General features: G+C 29.6%; 3 protein-coding genes across 3 annotated transcripts; 1 reads left to right on the plus strand and 2 right to left on the minus strand.

Moving 5' to 3' along the window:
• Positions 1 to 894: 894 nt before the first annotated feature.
• On the minus strand, positions 895 to 5950 carry LOC114924001 (uncharacterized). Its single transcript, XM_072209030.1, has 4 exons — positions 5871 to 5950; positions 3340 to 3453; positions 1481 to 1579; positions 895 to 1255 (listed from the first exon to the last, which is right to left on the minus strand). The coding sequence occupies exons 1-4, from the start codon at positions 5920 to 5922 to the stop codon at positions 1035 to 1037; spliced, it is 486 nt and encodes a 161-aa protein (XP_072065131.1). The 5' UTR covers positions 5923 to 5950; the 3' UTR covers positions 895 to 1034.
• On the minus strand, positions 5625 to 11887 carry LOC112727126 (uncharacterized). Its single transcript, XM_025776772.2, has 6 exons — positions 11471 to 11887; positions 10027 to 10074; positions 9794 to 9900; positions 7504 to 7538; positions 6584 to 6675; positions 5625 to 5955 (listed from the first exon to the last, which is right to left on the minus strand). Exons 2-5 carry the CDS (start codon positions 10027 to 10029, stop codon positions 6608 to 6610), a joined length of 213 nt encoding a protein of 70 aa, XP_025632557.1. The 5' UTR covers positions 10030 to 10074; positions 11471 to 11887; the 3' UTR covers positions 5625 to 5955; positions 6584 to 6607.
• Positions 11888 to 17136: 5249 nt separating this feature from the next.
• Positions 17137 to 18434, plus strand: LOC112729831 (protein FAR1-RELATED SEQUENCE 5-like). The gene is made up of 3 exons (XM_025779977.1): positions 17137 to 17302; positions 17390 to 17926; positions 17968 to 18434. The coding sequence occupies exons 1-3, from the start codon at positions 17137 to 17139 to the stop codon at positions 18432 to 18434; spliced, it is 1170 nt and encodes a 389-aa protein (XP_025635762.1).

The raw sequence follows: 18434 nt of genomic DNA on the forward strand, positions 1-18434 counted from the left end.
AAAAATAAATTTATTTAAACTAAAAATAATGTGATTAAATGTAATTTATTTAGATGTAATTAAAAAATAATTGAATATTATGTACAGTAAAAAATTAATATTATTAAAAGATAAAATTAAATTAAAATTTATTTTTATGTATCGTTTTTGTCCCTAACGTTTTTGCCCTATTTAAATCCCTAACGTTTCAAAATTGTCTCAATTTCGTTTCGCCGTCAATTCTGTTAACAGATCCCTAACGGCAGGACAACATTGAGTCAATTTTGAAACGGTAGAGATTTAAATAGGACGATTGAAACGTTAGGGACAACTTTGGGACTTACCCTAAACGTTGGGGACAAAAACGATATTTTACTCTAGATATTAAATAACCAACTTAACCAACTTGGGTTGGTCGAGTAATCAGCTCACTCGTCCGTTTAAGCAAGTGTCGGGAGTTCGAATCCCACGTTGTGCATGCAACAGCTCATTGGTCAGCGGCAAATCCTTAAATGGAGCTCAGATTCGTGACAGATTAATCCTTAACCTGTCGGGTTGGGGATACCGTTTGAATAAACAAAAAAAAAAAAAAAACCAACTTAGGTTGGTAAAATGTTTAATTCATTAACTAGTAAATATATTTTGAAGTATTAAAAATTCTCTCTTTTATGTTTAAGTGTTATTAGTAAATTGGAGAATCAAAAATATAATAGTACCATTATATAAGTGAGTGATCATAAAACCAACTAATTATGTGTATTATACTTAGATGAAATATTTGCAATTCACATCGAAATTACTATATCTGTATTTCATATCGGTGGCATTGTTTTTTTAATTCCTGGAGCATATTTGAATAAATAAATAAATAAGAAGAAATGATAGTGACCCAAACTAATTTTAATATGACACCCATTTTCGAAGGTCAGAAAAACGTTATTGTAAATTTTACTCGTAAACTCAGACTCAAATGAACTTAGAATGGATTAAAAAATTCCAACCAACAAGGTTAATGATGTCTCTCCTTTCAAGTATTATTATTATAGCCATTAAGATCAAAAGTTGCTAAGAGTGCACTTTGCTCTGGGAGGATCTTTGCATTTCAATGCCTCATCTCCCTCTTTGTTAAATTTATTTGGAATTCCAATCTTATTAACTTGGTTAGACGAGACTTTAGCTTCATGATTTCCCACCTTCACTCTTACATCCCTTTGTCTATGAGCTCGAGATTCCTTGTTGACCAAGTCATTTATGCTTCCAATTAATTCATCATTTTCTGAAACGAAAATAACGTTTCTAATTAAGTCATTTATTAGAATATTGGTTGGTCAAATCTTAGTTTCAGTTAAGGTTAAAATAATAATAATAATAATAATAATAATAATAATAATAATAATAATAATAATAATAATAATAATAATAATAATGCAAAAGTTTATTTAAGCCTCTAGTCTTCACATAATATGAGCCATAATTTTCTCGCTAATTAACGAGAATTTACCGGGACTAGATAGAACTGCACGTGGACGTAAGGCAGCAGAATTAGATCTTGCAATTTGTTTTGGCCTCTCACCAACTTGTTTGCTATTCTTCAATATTCCTGTAAATCATAATATGATTTATTCAAGATTCTAAGAATCGAATCAGCTATTGAATCGGTTAAATTAGAGGTTTAATAGTTTAAAAATTTAATTAAAATTAAATTACATGTAATAAAATAGTACATATATGTACAAAACATACGTTTTTTTTTTGTGTTTTATTAAAATTAACTGCTAAAAACTGGATCGGTTCGGCCGATTTATCAGTTTTTGAAATTTTTGTACTAATTTAGTTGACAAAGAAGTTTTTATCTGAACTGAATTAGTTTTGTAGTTTTTTTTTTGGTTAATTGAATCGAACAGGCTGATTTAGTTCGATTTTTAAAACTATGGATTTATTAGATCCAACCCAATAATTATTCTATTGGTCCTTATAGTTTTACCAAATTTGTAATGAAGTTTTTATATTTTTTTTTCAATTAAGTTCCTATATTATTTTTAATTTTATAATTAGATCATTTTCATGTAAAAAATATTAAAACGAACAGAATATTCTTCTCAAAAAATATATGGTCAAAGATTTAGTTAGGTTTTTAGTTATAGATACTTTAAAATTTTAATTTGCAAAGAAATATTCAATTGACTCTAATATTTTTTAGAGTAGAAAGAATCTAATTATAAAATTAGAAACGGTACAAGAACCCAATTAAAAAAAATATAAGGACCTAATTGAAAATTTAGTAAAATTATAGAGACTAACAGAGTAATTAAATCTAAATCGATATAATGTTTCATATAAAATTTTGCTATCTAAGCTAACTTTTTACAAGAAAAAAAAAAAAACAAAACAAAACAAAAGAAGTATAGTTCCATTTATTATTTGCGTATAGTTAGGTAGAAAATGTTTAGAAACAACAAACAAGTGAAACTTTCACATCCTAACCAAGTTGAAAATGTTGGCTGGTTTAGGAGAAGTATCTAACTAACTTATTTTAGCTTTTAATCCTTTTTAGCTGAAGTTCTCAACGTTAAGTTTTTTTTTTTTAATAATAAAATAAAAAATACAATATAAGTGTCTAAACTGGTTGCCCAAAGCTGATGTAGTGATTTGCAAATAAATTTTTCTATTTTATTAGCACACTAAACAATTTCCTTTCAATAAATTAAATGATTATAGTAATAATAAATATAAGGTTAGTCAAAATAGTAAATATTTCTGTTTTGGCTCAGCCCATCAAGCCTAAGATCTGGACTCGGATGACCGCCCGACCCGACGGGTTACCAAATCCAAATCAGGAGGTGACCCGAACGACGTCCCCTTTCGCGTGAGCCTAGATAGCTAGCATAGGAAGTTTCTAAGAAAGAGGGTCTGGCCATGTGGTACCCGTCCTAAGTACAAACTATATAAGGGGAGGGGCTTACCTCTCCCCCAGGTACGTCACTCACACTAAATCTAACCGCCACCTTTTTCGTACGACTTCTAACTTGAGCGTTGGAGTCCTTTTTGCAGGTGGCACTCCCCCTCCACACATCGTCAGCTCGGAAGCACCCTGTTCGCACCTCGCTCCTGGCAAGTCCTCCCAGCCTTCCACTCTCACGCAGAACCCGACCCGTTCCAGACCCGGTCTAACGAACAATTTCATACTTTAATTAGAGGTTATCTTCGTTTAGAAATTTTGAACAAAACTCATTATTCGTTATCTTCTCCTAAAACATGCACAATCAATTTCATATTGGAACTTTGAAGTCAACGCTTAGAAAACAAATTGTTGGAGGAGTGAAAAAAGAAAGACATTGTGTTTAAATAAAACAAAATTACCTTCAAAATGTAGGGAGTCAATGAACTTCAGGAACACCCTACTTTCACTATCACTTTCTGAAAAATCATCATCATCGTCTTGATCTTCGGTTCTCACTTTCAGTCTTGGATACACTTTAAAACAGAACACATACACAAGTTTAATAAGTAAGAGATTAACACCATGATATATATATGGTTATGTAAATATATTCGAAAATATATATAATTACCCAAAAATAATCTCTTAACGGGAATAAATTAAAGCAATAATTCCATCTAACAAGAATTACCGAATGATTAGCCAACTAAAATGATATTTTGACAAATTAATAAAACAACAAATATTTAGCTAGAGCAATTAATATAATAATGAAGCCTAGTATATCATATCATAATATTTTGTAATAAGCAACAATAATATAATGTAGTAGTATTGATGAACACACATAGATGTGTGAGGGAAACTCACTTATTAATTTCTTTTGCTGCTTCGAAATTAGAGTTTGGAATATAGTTGCACGTAAAATGAGAGAACATATTCTAAAGTTGAAAATTCTTGTGGTTTATATAAAGCCTTTAATTTTAGCCTATGCTACTGGTAAATGAGTAAAAATGAAGTCAAGTTAGGAGGGATAAACTGAAAAAGTGAAAAGGTACTATGTATAATTAATTAACTATGTTTCTTTACTTGAACACCAAGAATGTCAGATCAGATTGTTCAGATACATGTGTGTGGCATTCATTGAGAACTAATTTGTTTTTCTGAATTCTTCATGTCTTGGTCAATCTCTGCAAGGTCCATGCTGATTTTTTTCCCCCCTATTTTCTTGTTGATTTTCTCTTTTAAACTGAGCTCTCCTTGAACTTTGTTGATTCTCTTTCTTGCCTTGGATATTAGCTTTATCTTTATTCTTGGTTTCATAATTTTCTCCTTAATACTTTCACATGTTTCTTCATAGATATCCTCCATGTATAGCCTTTTAACAAAAATACAGTGAAGAAAGCTTTTATTTCAATCATTTGAAGAAGATCGGTGGATGGATGGAGGAGTGATGCATATTACATGAGAGTAGTAGTTTTTGAAGGCTAAAAGTTATTAGGTTTTTTGCAAAAGGTTAAACGTTGGATTAGTTTTATTTTCAAAAATGAATCATCCCAATATAGAATTATATTTTATTAAAAAATAAGTCTATATGCTCCTTGCTAAAATTATTTAGAGCAATTTCAATGCATTCTTTTTAGAATCTTTGTTCTGAGATATGAAGACCTTTGAAAAACTTTTTTTGGTTGGAGAAAAAATGATGTCTGTCCTTGCTCACAGTTCGAGGAAGTAAAGCTCCTCTGAAGAGAGACAAAAAAAAAAAATACCAATATATATTTGCCATATTTCATAAAACATTTGGAAAAAATTAAATAGTGAATATTAGGAGTAATAACGGTAATATATTATCACTCTATAAATATTAAATACACACTTTTATTTTTATTCCCTCAATTTCTTTCTATCTTCAATATTTTTTAAATTTTTTCGACAAAAATTTTTCTAATATTTTTGTTATCATATAAAAAAAAATTGTTTAGTTATTTTTCTTATAATTTAATTAGTTATACTCTTTTCAAATCATAATATTTACCTTCAAAATCTTTTTTAAAGAAAATGAAAATTTACTTCACATTGATAAGCTATGTTTAAATTAAATATAATTTTAAAATTCTAACTTTCTCTAATTAAATAGATCTAAATCAAATCATTTAATTTTAAATTTTTACATTTAATATTTAAAATTATATTTATAAGTTTAAATTAAATAATATTAATTCGAAATTATGATTTAGTATGTCTTAAATAATATTAAACAATTAATTATTGATTTAATTAATTAGTTTTAAAAAATAATTAAATTAAATTAAACTGTTAAAATTTATTTTTATAACTATAAAAATTTACTACAAAAAATAATATATATATATATATATATATATATATATATATATATATATATATATATAAACTCATAATTAGGTGAGACCCATCCTATGTGTGCCCAGATCGGGAGGAGACTGCCCGATCTCCCCCCCTTCAAAAAAGAAATTAAATTTAAAATTGTTATATTTTATTTTTAAAAATATTTATCTTTTATTTATTTATTAAAAATGTCCAAAATTTTCCTTTCATCCCACATATCTTAGAAGAATAAAAATTCAGTTACCTTTCCTACCTTCCTCTACTTTTTTCCTCTCAACTTTCTTTCTTCTTTCCAACTAAGCAAAGCATAAATGATCATCCCACAAGATGAACCAAATTACTAAAACCACTGATATTATCAGAAGGAAAGAGTAATTGAAACATTGTTGGCTTAGTTTTCCTCATATCGAAGCTTATAGAATACCAGTGGGGGAAGTTCAAATAGGTTTAGGAGAAAAATAAAATGCACATTCCACAATGATAAATGTATGCCTCTGGAGAAAATAGACACAGATATTAATAAATGAATCGGGTAAATTAATAAATGAGCTTGAAACAAGGAACAAGTTCATAGGGCTCTCACGTAAAAATATGCAAGTACAAACTAATTCCAGGTCCTGCAAATCATTCAGCATATAGAACAGCACTAGAGCATAGAATGGATGACCCTGCAAATTCATGAAATATTATTAGAAATATTCAACTTAATAAAAGAACCGATACACAATATTATGCTACATTCTATTAATAAACTAAATTATGTCTATTGAGTCTGCTTCTCTCCTCAACATCAACCCCATGATCCACACACACACACAGACAGTCACATAAATGCTAACATGATCAATAACATTTATATGACAGGAGGGTGTGAAGGCATGGAAGAAGGAAAAAGTCAAAACATGTAATTTTAACATAAATCTATAATTTCGCTAAAACAGCAAGCAAAAGTCTACAATACATAAGGGTGTTCTTGAGAAGCTATATATAGAGAACGATAATGGTAAAATATCAACAATCACCAAGTCAACATCCATCAGATTAAGATTCAAGTTCTTTAACAGGTTAAACATTGAACAATTAACATTTGTTAGGGAATACGCCAATCAGAGTTACAAAAAGATTACAGCGGTTGAATTATGAACATTATTATACAGAAAACAACACAGCCTTACAAGTCACTATGTGGTTTAGGGAACTCTTAAAAACTATTTTATGGGGAACAAAATTACACATTAAGCAATAATATCAATTTCATGACTACGGATATTTGTATGTTTAAAAGAGAAAACCTACCACTGAATAGAGGTACCATGTAGCTCAGAAGAAGATTATTGAAACACCCATCATAAAGCAACCTACGGATACCCACGGGCTTAATCGCTCCCCTGTTTCAGCAACAACTCCAGAAGATAAAATCACTGATTATCATCCAATCAAATATATTTTTTATGCTCACTTACTTTGTAGCATTTCATTTTAGAGCTTTCTGGGCAAAATAAATATCTAACACAAAAATATATTCCTCAATACATCCCCACAATGGTAAAGCTAGGACTCAAGGATTCCACCATAATTTAGCCTTGTGATCACAGGACATTAAAATGCATTTCGAAGGAGGAATGCTCCAACATAGCTAGGATTTATAGAAAAGATACATAAATATCTATAGAAGTGGTTGAGGTTGTAAAAGATGAATATTGGCACAGAAATAAAATGAGATTACGACTAAAATCCAAACCTTCTCTATTTGCATCCATCATAAAATCATAATGAATTATTATATCCCTAGATTTTCAACCAAGAAAGGTAAGTCATAAACACTCACTAAGAGTCCATATCCTTCTTGTTTAAAGGTAAGAAGGTGCAAGTACAACTAACTATGGTTTGATAAGTCAGGATTGGACTAGGGTTAACAAACTGATTGATTAGAAAAATAGCAATACATGATAAATTGACAAATGGAGAAATCTTTAGAGCATCAATCACATGGAGCCAAAAATAAAAAGGAATTTTTTTTTTTTTACAGAAGCAAAGGGAAACATAAAATACAAATCCATGGTAACCCAAATGCAGATATGGCTTCTTCCCTACCCTTCTTTCTGCTCCAGTCATTTCCATAGCATAAACAAAGAAAACAACCAGAAATTTGAAAGTGCACATGAAAAATTAAAATGAAACTTCACCCAATAGTAAATCAAATAGGAGACTGTTACCTATTCTTGCCGCCTTCCAAAAGAACCCACGAAATCTGTCGCAAAAGAACTTGTCATTAGTGATTAGTGTCACTTGTTCAGCAAGATCTAAACATATGCTATGAAGAAAGCAAACACATTTGCAAAATCCAAAAGATATATACAATGATTCAAAGAATCAAAACATAATATAACTAGGTGAAGGTTCCAAAAAGAATTGTGATTGACGAAACATGTAAATTCACATGTGAATAAGTGAATATTATCAAACATTTGTAGAAAGAGAAAGGGTAACCGCAGATATCGTTAAAATTAGGGACTCTATTCAATAACAGAAAATAATGGTGCAGTCATGCGCACACCATCCATGGGGAAGCTATGATGCTAAAGGTGTATCAACACATGTTTCAATCACAACCAAAAGTCACACCATATAGCAGCCACTACTGCACTATGCAGACTAAAAATCCAAGACCCCTGTTTCCTATGGATTGTATAGTTTCTTTTTTCTTTTACCCTTCCGATTCTGCTTGTGTTTCTTCAAAGGTTTTTTAGATCAAAATCGCCCACTAAAAAGATTTAGCAACCAAATTTGTACGACCTGGATTTAGTTAAGTATATCAAAATAACATTTAACAAAGCAAAGAGTATTTGGCAGGATAAATGAGTCAAGAATCAAGATAAGGGAACAGATCGTCCAAATGTTAGATGTTCACAAGTCATTATCATGTGAGATTACTCACCATTGATTTTAAAAATGGGACCCAGACAAGAATGACATAAAAGAAAGAGTAAATACCTCAAATTTTCAGATCGGACACTTTGGTCCCCAACAAATTTTTGTTCACCAAAAGTCCTTGAGAGTTACTCTTGTCGGATAGATTGGTCCCTTGGTCACTTTCAATCAAATTTTCAATGTGTTGGACAAATAGGTCCCTAGTCCCCCTTCAAAATGACGAAAGGACCAATTTGTTTGGCGGGAGTAATTCTTGAGGACTTATAGTGAATAAATATTGGGGACCAAAGCATCCGATTTAGAATTCCTTGAGGACCAAATTGGGTGTTTTTTTTTTTCTAAAAGAAATAACGATGAAAAAGCAATAAGATCATTCGAAAATTTAACATGAGAGGATCCAATCCCATGGAAATGGAGAATGTGCTAGAGATGTGTTGATTTTTCATAATGATACTTTGACTTAGGGTTGATGTGGTTGGGACTGGTTCACCTATAAAAAACGTGAGGCAGCAAGCAAAAGTGAAGAAGAAAACTAGTTCAAGTCTTTCTAGATCATAGGGACAGAACCTATATAATATGTAAAGGAGGAATAAGCCAATGAAATTTACATGGAAAGTTACGTGTAGTATATTGAAGACAATTATTCCAACCAATGAGCATGTTTAGGGTTTTAAAACATAAGTTACTTTAAGTCCTAGAGACCTAAACATAACTATGCTTTGGTTCTGTAATTTGTTTACTCACTTATGCTACAGGACTTCTGTTGTAGTGACTTGTTAAATTTGCATCAGATTGATGATGATTGTGTGTTATTTATAAATGTTTGCATCTTGTGCCTTACTCTTCAATGTGATAACAATCTCACTCTCCTGTATCCTATTGAAGCATATTAAGGTTCAGCTGCTCTGTTTTAGTATTCAAGATTAATAACTATGATGATTAAGAGAACTCTAAAATTTTCGATAAAAATAACATTAGGAAGACTAGGGAGTACATTGAGGACAAGGAACTATTATCCCCAATTGTTTTCCATGTTTAGATGTTTAGATAAGTTCCCAAACAAGGTAAACTGATAAAGGTTTAGAAAAAGGCTGTTTTTGGTTGAAGGCTAAAAATGGGATAGAAATTTTCATGGCTGAACTAAAGCTTCCCTATTCTTCCATTCTCCTCCATCTAAAAATCAAGAGAGTATCACATATGCCATTTTAGTAATAAGTAAAAGCTAGTCATCGAACATGTGGGCAAATTGAATTGCTCCAAGAAACATAGATTAATATCCTAACCCTAAAGTGAATACTATATCCTCACAACAACACACCAAAAAGCAACATTCATAATGAAAGCATATGTATTTAGATGAAGCCATAATGGATAATCAACAGTTCAAGTGTTCAACATCTCCATAAACACTACCGTAGTGCAATCTATTCTATATCTATTACCTATCACTATCACTTTTTACTAAATCCTGGATCAACAAAAAGCAACAATGAAAGGTAAAATGTATGAACGAACAGTAATATATATAGAAACGTATCTATGTATGTATGTATGTATATAGATGCAAATACATACCCAGTTCTTTGTTCAAGGACTGCTGGAAACTGCATCTTGAAGTAAGTGCAGGCACATATTCCAAGTAGTATCACAGTAAGGAACGAATGGAAATTGAATAGCGCAGACTGAAAACAAATGTGTAAAATGGATGTCAAAAACCAAAAAAGCATTTGCCCTCAGTAGATAAAATTAAAATTAAAATAATAACGGACAAAAAACTCATTCAAGAATCAGAATTGAAGATCCCTTACCATTTTCACACGTTAGAATGCACTATTCTTCACTTTTTCTTACACCAACTGTAACAAAAACATAGTAAGATGTGAATCATACAAGTAATAATTGAGTAAATCATAACTCAAGAATAGATCTGATCTATTGAATGCCTGAATGGTTTTATTTATCGACAAGGTGGCATAGATCTTGAAAAGGAGGAGAAAAAGAGAGAATACGAACAAGCAAATAAGAAAATTGGGGTGGGTTACCAAAATTGAAGCAAATAAAATAAGGTGAAAACTCAGGTAAAGTCGATTTCACGTGAAGTTGATATCTGAGAGCCGTTAGATGAAAATTTAGTCAAATCAGTCAAATCATCTAACGACTCTCAGGTATCAACTTCACGTGAAGTCGACTGCACCTGAGTTTCCACCATAAAATAATCCCACGCATAATTGTCAAAACCGAACCGGGGATCAAATCGGTCAGTTACTGGGTCATTGTGTCACTGGTTCAACCGATGGGTCACAAGTTCAACCGGTTGACTAAGTCTTATTTAAATAAAAATATAAAATAATAAAAAACTTAAAATTCGGTATGCATGTCTTCACAAAGATTTTAACAACAATCGAGTCTCAAATTCTAAATATAACTAATACGAAAATAAACATAAAACTAATCATTACTACTACAATAATATCTTAATTTGATAGAATAAGAATAACAATCCATAAACTATATCCAATGAATAATTTCAAAGTCGGAGCATCTAAAAAAATTCAACATCATTCCATCAGCAACAATCAACACTCAACAAAATCACTTCGTATTCATAATCAATAAAACCAATTAACAATCAACGAAATCATTCATAATCAGCAAAATCATTGCATATTCATAGTTAGCAAAACCAATTCATAAACTCAAATCAACGAAATCATTCATAATCAGCAACATAATTCATAAACCAATTCAACACTCAGCAAATCAATGCCTATTCATAGTCAGCAAAACCAATTCATCAACCAATTCAACAATCAACGAAATCATTCATAATCAGCAAAATAATTCATAAACCAATTCAACAATCAACGAAATCATTCATAATCATCAAAATAATTCATAAACCAATTCAACACTAAGAAATCACTGCATATTCATAGTCAACAAAACCAATTCATAAACCAATTCAACAATCAAAGAAATCATTCATAATCATCAAAATAATTCATAAACCAATTCAACACTCAACAAATCACTGCATATTCATAGTCAGCAAACCCAGTTCATAAGCCGATTCAACAATAAAATTAACAACAATAACATTTCAACCATTTCAACGTTTCAAGTTCAACCTCTGTCATATCTAATCAGATTCATAAATCAAACAACAATAAAATTAACAGAAATAACATCAATGAATCAACTATTAAAACTTAATATAGAATATTAGAATAACTGAAAAAAAAAAGAGATTACGTGTTGACTGTTGTTGCAGCGGCAGAATCAAGCAGTGAAGTGCAGGCAGCAATAATCGCAGAAGAGAAGCGAGGGAGGGACGGAGGAGCGGCGCAGCGAGACGCAAGCATTCACCAGGAAGCACAGCTGCAGGAAGCGAGGCAAGACGCGAGCAGTGGAGCACACCCGGCCTTTGGTGCAGTGATGGCGGACGAGCGGAAGAGACGCGAGCGTGCGATGGATCCGGCGAGAGCACAGGATGCGGTGGATCCGGAGGAGACGCGACTCGCGAGCACACGATGCAGTGGATCCGGCGAGAGGCGCGGCACGGAAGCGAGCGTGCGGTGGCGGTGAACCGAGGTGAGAGTCAGAGAGATGGGGGAAAGAGAAGAGGGGGGGGGGTTGCTTTCTGTGTGTGGGGGTGAGAGCTGGGAGGGTGGGGTGGGGTTACGGATAGGCCTAGGGTTTTTTTCTTTAATTCTGAACCGGTTCGGATTTCTAAAACCGGCGAGTTCACCGATTTTTACAGTATCTGCCGGATCAAACCAATTTTTCACCGGTTCCTAATCTTATTCGGTCTTTTGAACTATCCGGACCGATCCAATGGCTGATTCACTAATTTTTCAGTCTGACCGATCGGTCCAATTCTTACAACTACGTTATAAGATAACGGTTTATCCCTATTAAAGTGAGATTTTGTATCATGATTTTAAAAAAGTAATTTTTGATTAAAACATAATATTATAAATTTTTAAATGAGATTCATCACTTTTATAAAATTATATTTTGACTAAAAATCATATAAAAAATAATTTCTATTAAAGTAAAAATTAAAAGATTTCTAACTTTTTTTATTCTCCGATTGAACTCATATTTTACACAACATAAACATAAAAAATAATTTATATTAAAAAATATTATAAATTTTAAAATGATAACTAACACTCTTTTTGAAATTATATTTTGACCAAAATTTATCTAAAGAATAGTTTTTATCAAAGAAAAATAAAAAATTTTTAATCCACTTTCTCATTTGATTAAATTAAAATTTACTCCAAAATCAATATACAAACTTTTTTATTAAAAAATATTATAAATTTCTTAAACATATACACTCTCTTGAAAATATATTTTTTATTGTAATTCAAATAAATAATCATTTTAATTAAATAGAAATTAAAAAAAAATCTCATGTATACTGTACCCTTCACTCGATTAAAATTTTATTTTGCACCAAAATCATATAAAAATAATATTTTATTATTGAATAACATTATAAGTTTCTAGAAGACACCCATCACACTCTTAAAATTATATTTTCTCAAACAAAAAACAATTTTTCTTAAAGCATAAATTAAAAAATTTCTAGCCCCATTATTCATACCTGATCAAAATAATATTTTGTACCAAAATTAATTTAAAAATGATTTTTTATTAATTCAAAAATTATAAATTTTTAAATGACTCCATCACTCTTTTGAAATTATAATTTTTTAAAAAATTATTTAAATTGATTTGATAAAAAATTTTAAGAAAATGATGGGAGTCATTTAAAAATATATAACTTTTGATTTAATGTAAAATTATTTTTTAAATTGATTTTGGTACAAAATATTATTTTGATCGGGTGAGGGTAATGGGGCTAGAAATTTTTTAATTGTGCTTTAAAAAAAATTACTTTTTGTATGAGAATATAATTCCAAGAATGTGATGGGTGTCTTTTAAAACCTTATAACGCTATCCATAACAAAATATTATTTTTTAACTGATTTTGGTGCAAAATAACATTTTAATCGGGTGAAGGGTATGCATGAGAAATTTTTTTAATTTCTGTTTAATTAAAATTATTATTTATTTGAATTACAGATAAAAGATTATAATTTCAGGAGAGTGATGGATATGTTCAAGAAATTTATAACATTTTTTTAATAAAAAAATATGTATATTGGTTTGGAGTAAAATTTTAATTTAATCGAATGAGAGAATGGGTTAAAAATTTTTATTTTCTTCAGTAAAAGCTATTTTTTAGATAAATTTTGGTCAAAATATAATTTAAGAAAAATGTGGGCTGTCATTTAGAAATTTATAATATTTTCTTTAATAAAAATTTATTTTTAAAATTTATTTGATGCAAATATGATTTCAATCAAGCAAGAAAAAAAGTTAGAAATATTTTTATTTTTATTTTAATAAAAAATTATTTTTATATAACTTTTAGTCAAGATATAATTTCAGAAGAGTGATGGGTGTTATTTAAAAATTTATAATTTTCTGCTTTAATCAAAAACTACTTTTTTATGTAAAATATTATTTTAATTTGGTGAAAGGAATGAATTAGAAATAATTTAATTTTTTTATTTAATAAAATAACATGTTTTATAAATTTTGGTAAAACTATAATTTAAAAAAAGTGATGGGAGTCATTTAAAAATTTATAACTTTTGATTTAATCAAAAATTATTTTTTAAATTGATTTTGAATTAAAATATTATTTTAATCAAGTAAGATGAATGGGTTAGATATATTCTAATTTTTCCTTTAACAAAATTTTTTCTTATGAATTTCGTTCAAAATATATTTTCAATAGAGTGTGGTGGTGTTCAAGAAATTTATAACGTTTTCTTTAATCTAACATTATATTTTATATACATTTCGATGTAAAATATTTATTTAACTAGGTAAGACAAAATGGTTAGAAATTTTTTATTTTTGGTTTCGTGAAAAATTATTTTTTATATAACTTTTGATCCAAATATAATTTTAAAACAGTGATGGAAGTCATTTAAAAATTTATAATTTTATGTTTTAATCAAAAATTACATTTTTATTTTTTTATGTAAAATATTATTTTAATCTGGTGAGAGAAATAAGTTAGAAATAATTTAATTTTTTTATTTTATAAAATTTTACGTTTTATAAAATTTTGTAAAGTAATCATTTTAATAGAGTGATTGGAGTCGTTTAAAAATTTATAAATTTTGATTTAATAAAAAATTATTTTTTAAATTGATTTTGGTACAAAATATTTTTTTGTTTGTATAAGAATAATAATGGGCTAGAAATTTTTTAATTTATGCTTTAAGAAAAAAAAATTTGTATGAGAATATATAATTTCAAAAATGTGACAACCGTCTTTTAGAAATTTATAACGTAACATTATTCTATAATAAAATATTATTTTTTAACTGATTTTGGTGCAAAATAAAATTTTAATTGGGTGAAGAATATGTGTGAGAAATTTTTTAATTTTTGTTTAATTAAAATTTTTATTTATTTGAATTACAACAAAAAGTATAATTTCAGAAGAGTGATGGATATGTTAAAAAAATTTATAACATTTTTCTTAAATAAAAAAGTTTGTATATTAATTTTGTAGTAAAACTTTAATTGAAATCGATGAGTGAATTGGTTATAATTTTTTAATTTTTTTTTAATAAAAACTATTTCTTAGTTAAATTTTGATCAAAATATAATTTAAAAAGAGTGTTGGTTCTCATTTATAAATTCACAATATTTTCTTTAATAAAAAAAAGGGTTAGAAATTTATAATTTTTTCTAATAAAAAGTTATTTTTTAAATTTATTTGGTGCAAAATATGATTTCATCAAGCAAGAAATAAGGGTTAAAAATATTTTAATTTTTAATTTAATAAAAATTATTTTTTATATGACTTTTGGTCAAAATATAATTTCAAAAGAGTGATATTTAAAAATTTATAATTTTTTGCTTTAATAAAAAATTAGGCAAAGTATTAGATGGTCCCAGAATTAAATGGTCCCATAACAAAATATGTTTTTTAAGTTTTTTAATAATTGTTAAATAGTCCTTATTTAATTTTAATTACAAATTAACTCCATATATTTTATTTAATTATAAAAACTATTTTTCATTTTATAAATTATTATTTTATCATTCATCTATTATGTTTATTAACAATCAAAAACAAAAACAATAACAAATTAGATCTTCGATTGATCGTAATAACTTTTTGGCAATCCTAATCGATTAAAAGTTTATCTTTGATCCATTACATCCCTCGAGCGTTGTGAAATTGTGTTTCAGAGAGAATCAATTGATTGAATTTCAAGTTTCCATAACTCAATCGATTGGATTGGACTTCAGGTTATCATAAAACAATCGATTGAAATTGCAAGGCAGTATGGTTTTCGCAAAAATCAATCGATTGATTATATTACCCAATCGATTGAATGATGACTAGAATGTGGGTTCTTTATAATTCAATCATTATTTATATTATCCAATCAATTGAAAGCTTCAAAGCAACTTGAAGTCTCACAATTCAATCGATTGGATGTGTTGCCCAATCGATTGAAGTCTTCAAAGTAATATGGATTTGCCCAATTCAATCGATTGGTTGTGTTACCCAATCAATTGAATTATGCACTATGCCGTTCTCATTTTTCTTATCGTTTCTATTAATTATTATCTTATTATTCATCTATCTTATCTTTAAAATTCTATCTTCAATGTTTTAAATTTTTATTTTGATTTAAATATTCTAATCTTATCTTTTCTTTAATATTAAGATTATAAATTGGTGAATAATCTATCACCAATTATTCAATCCCACAATTGGAATCGTATATCAATCCTTTGATTATAAAAAAATTTATTGTTTTTCTTTCGGATATCCATCTACTTAATATCCAATTTTTCTTCATTCTTTATCCGTCTATTTAATATCCAATATTTGTTCATCATTAATTGATAATCACAGTTGCAACAATCAGCAAAGGTCCAATCAATTTTTTCATTGTAGTGTTCAGAAAACAATCAACCGTTTTGATTACAAAATCGAGGTCAATGAATAGAATCTCTAATTTTGCAATTCTTCGTTTCGATACTTTATTCGTGAAATTGATTGTGTAATGAAAAAATATTTTTTTTTATCTTCTAATAATTCACAGACATTAAGAAATACTAAAAAGTAAATAAATTTTATTATTTTTTATTATTAATTAGCTAGCAAGTAGCAATATTAGAAGCTATTTATTTTTTGGGATGTTATAAGACGGAGTGTACTGAAATTTTTTTTTCATTGGACATTTTTAAGATGTCAAATATATTTACGAACACTGAGATGGATGAGCAATACCAGGAGGACGAAGACATTAATCAACAAGAAGAGCTAGTTTGTGACCAAGATATGATGGATGAACAGAATGAATTCGAACAAGATTTCAGAGATGAATTTACTGAGGGAGCGTATTTTTCTGAATCTGATCCGTCAGAAGATACCCTTGAAGCTGCTTATGTGGTTGACTCCGTGTAACACATTACAACTTTAAATTTCAGTAAAAATTGTGCGAAAAAAATTGGTAAATATCACTTTTCTACTTTGCAGCTTGCATTTGATTTTTATCTGAAGTACTCAAAGTCGAAGGGATTTAGTACAAGGAAGAGTAAGACTTTCAAGAATAGTATTGGCGAGATTTACAAACAAAAGTTTGTATGTCATAGGCAAGGATTCAGGGAGGATAAATATTACACGATGAAAAAAAAAGAAGAAGGAGCCTAGATTGGAAACAAGAACTGGGTGTGAAGCTCGAATGGATGTTAAATTTGTACCTGAAACTGGAAGGTAGCATATCTTTTATTTCTCTGATGAACACAACCATGATCTATTGGATACACAATTTAGTGCTATGTTGCCTACCCAAAGAAAAATGACAGAGGCAGATATTATGCAAATGATGAACATGCTAAAGTCCAGGATTAGCACTTCACAGAAATTTGGTCTTCTAGCTAGTCAAGTAGGCGGGTATGAATTTGTCGGCTATGGTCCCAGAGAAATGTACAATGAGATTGCTCGGCAAAGGCGTCAAGTTCCTGGTGATGCAACATGAGTGTTGAAGAAGTTTGAGGATACGCGGTTGAAGGATCCACAATTATATTTCAAGGCGTGTCATGATTCAAGAGGTTTGTTACGTAACTTGTTCTGGTCTGATGGGATTAGCCAACTAGACTACCAACTCTTCGGAGATATCATTGCTTTTGATACTACGTACAAGAAGAACAAGTATAGTTGTCCATTAGTCATATTCAGCGGAGTTAACCACCACAACCAAACAATTGTTTTTGCTGCTGTATTAATTGTGGAAGAAACTACTGATACATATATTTGGCTCGTGCGTCAGCTCATGTTTGCCATGAAGGGTAAAACCCCGACCTCAATAATAACTGATGGGGCCATGGTGATTAGGAATGCAGTAAGAGATATATTTTCCGAAGTCAGACATAGATTATGCGCTTGGCACTTTATTCGAAATGCGACTAGCAATATTGGAAATCCATCGTTTACATCTAAATTCAGGAAAATCATGTTGGGAGACTACGAAATTTCCGTGTTTAAGCGTAAGTGGGTTCAACTTATTGAAGAATTTGACCTTGAGGATAAGCCGTGGGTGAAAAACATGTATGAAGAGAAGCATATATGGGCTACTGCATATAAAAGAGGTAAATTTTTTGATGGCTTAGAACTACCTCAAGATGTGAAGGTTTACAATCAGTTGTGGCAAGGTATGCGGGGTCGCAGTATGATTTGACAAGTTTTGTAGAGCATTTTCAAAGGTGTGTTGCACACTTGCGTCTTAAAGAATTTAATGCTAATTATGAATCTATACATGGGGTGCCCGTCATGCAGACTTGTATAGAGCTGCTAGAGAGATTTGCTATTGAGGTATACGCTCATGAGATATTTCTATTATCTCGGCCATTTCTTTCTAGAGCTGGATCAATGCGGGTGCTAAACATAGAGAATAACAATGATTTCTCAAAGTACATTGTGTGTAAGCATGGGAGGCCCGATTTTTTGTGGACCGTTGATTTTCATCAAGAAGAAATGATCTTCATGTGTTCCTGTTTAAGAATGGAGTCATTTGGAATTCCTTGTGAACATATTGTGAAAGTTCTGGTTGAAAGAGACATTTGTGAGATTCTCCCATCATTAGTGTTGGATAGATAG

The sequence above is a fragment of the Arachis hypogaea genome, chromosome 12, assembly GCF_003086295.3.
Source record: "Arachis hypogaea cultivar Tifrunner chromosome 12, arahy.Tifrunner.gnm2.J5K5, whole genome shotgun sequence".
In the NCBI taxonomy this organism is placed as follows: domain Eukaryota; kingdom Viridiplantae; phylum Streptophyta; class Magnoliopsida; order Fabales; family Fabaceae; genus Arachis; species Arachis hypogaea.

Excerpts from the sequence above, each read along its gene's own strand:
- LOC114924001 (XM_072209030.1), bottom strand. The coding sequence starts at position 5,922 with ATGCTGAATGATTTGCAGGACCTGGAATTAGTTTGTACTTGCATATTT. Across the intron at positions 1,580-3,339 it reads TGACTCCCTACATTTTGAAG|GAATATTGAAGAATAGCAAA; the intron begins GTAATTTTGTTT and ends TATGATTTACAG. Across the intron at positions 1,256-1,480 it reads TGCAGTTCTATCTAGTCCCG|AAAATGATGAATTAATTGGA; the intron begins GTAAATTCTCGT and ends TTTTCGTTTCAG.
- LOC112727126 (XM_025776772.2), bottom strand. Across the intron at positions 7,539-9,793 it reads GTCCTTGAACAAAGAACTGG|ATTTCGTGGGTTCTTTTGGA; the intron begins GTATGTATTTGC and ends CTTTTGCGACAG. Across the intron at positions 6,676-7,503 it reads TTGGAAGGCGGCAAGAATAG|GGGAGCGATTAAGCCCGTGG; the intron begins GTAACAGTCTCC and ends TTGCTGAAACAG.
- LOC112729831 (XM_025779977.1), top strand. The coding sequence starts at position 17,137 with ATGACAGAGGCAGATATTATGCAAATGATGAACATGCTAAAGTCCAGG. Across the intron at positions 17,303-17,389 it reads GCAAAGGCGTCAAGTTCCTG|GTTTGTTACGTAACTTGTTC; the intron begins GTGATGCAACAT and ends ATGATTCAAGAG. Across the intron at positions 17,927-17,967 it reads GGCTACTGCATATAAAAGAG|GTTTACAATCAGTTGTGGCA; the intron begins GTAAATTTTTTG and ends CAAGATGTGAAG.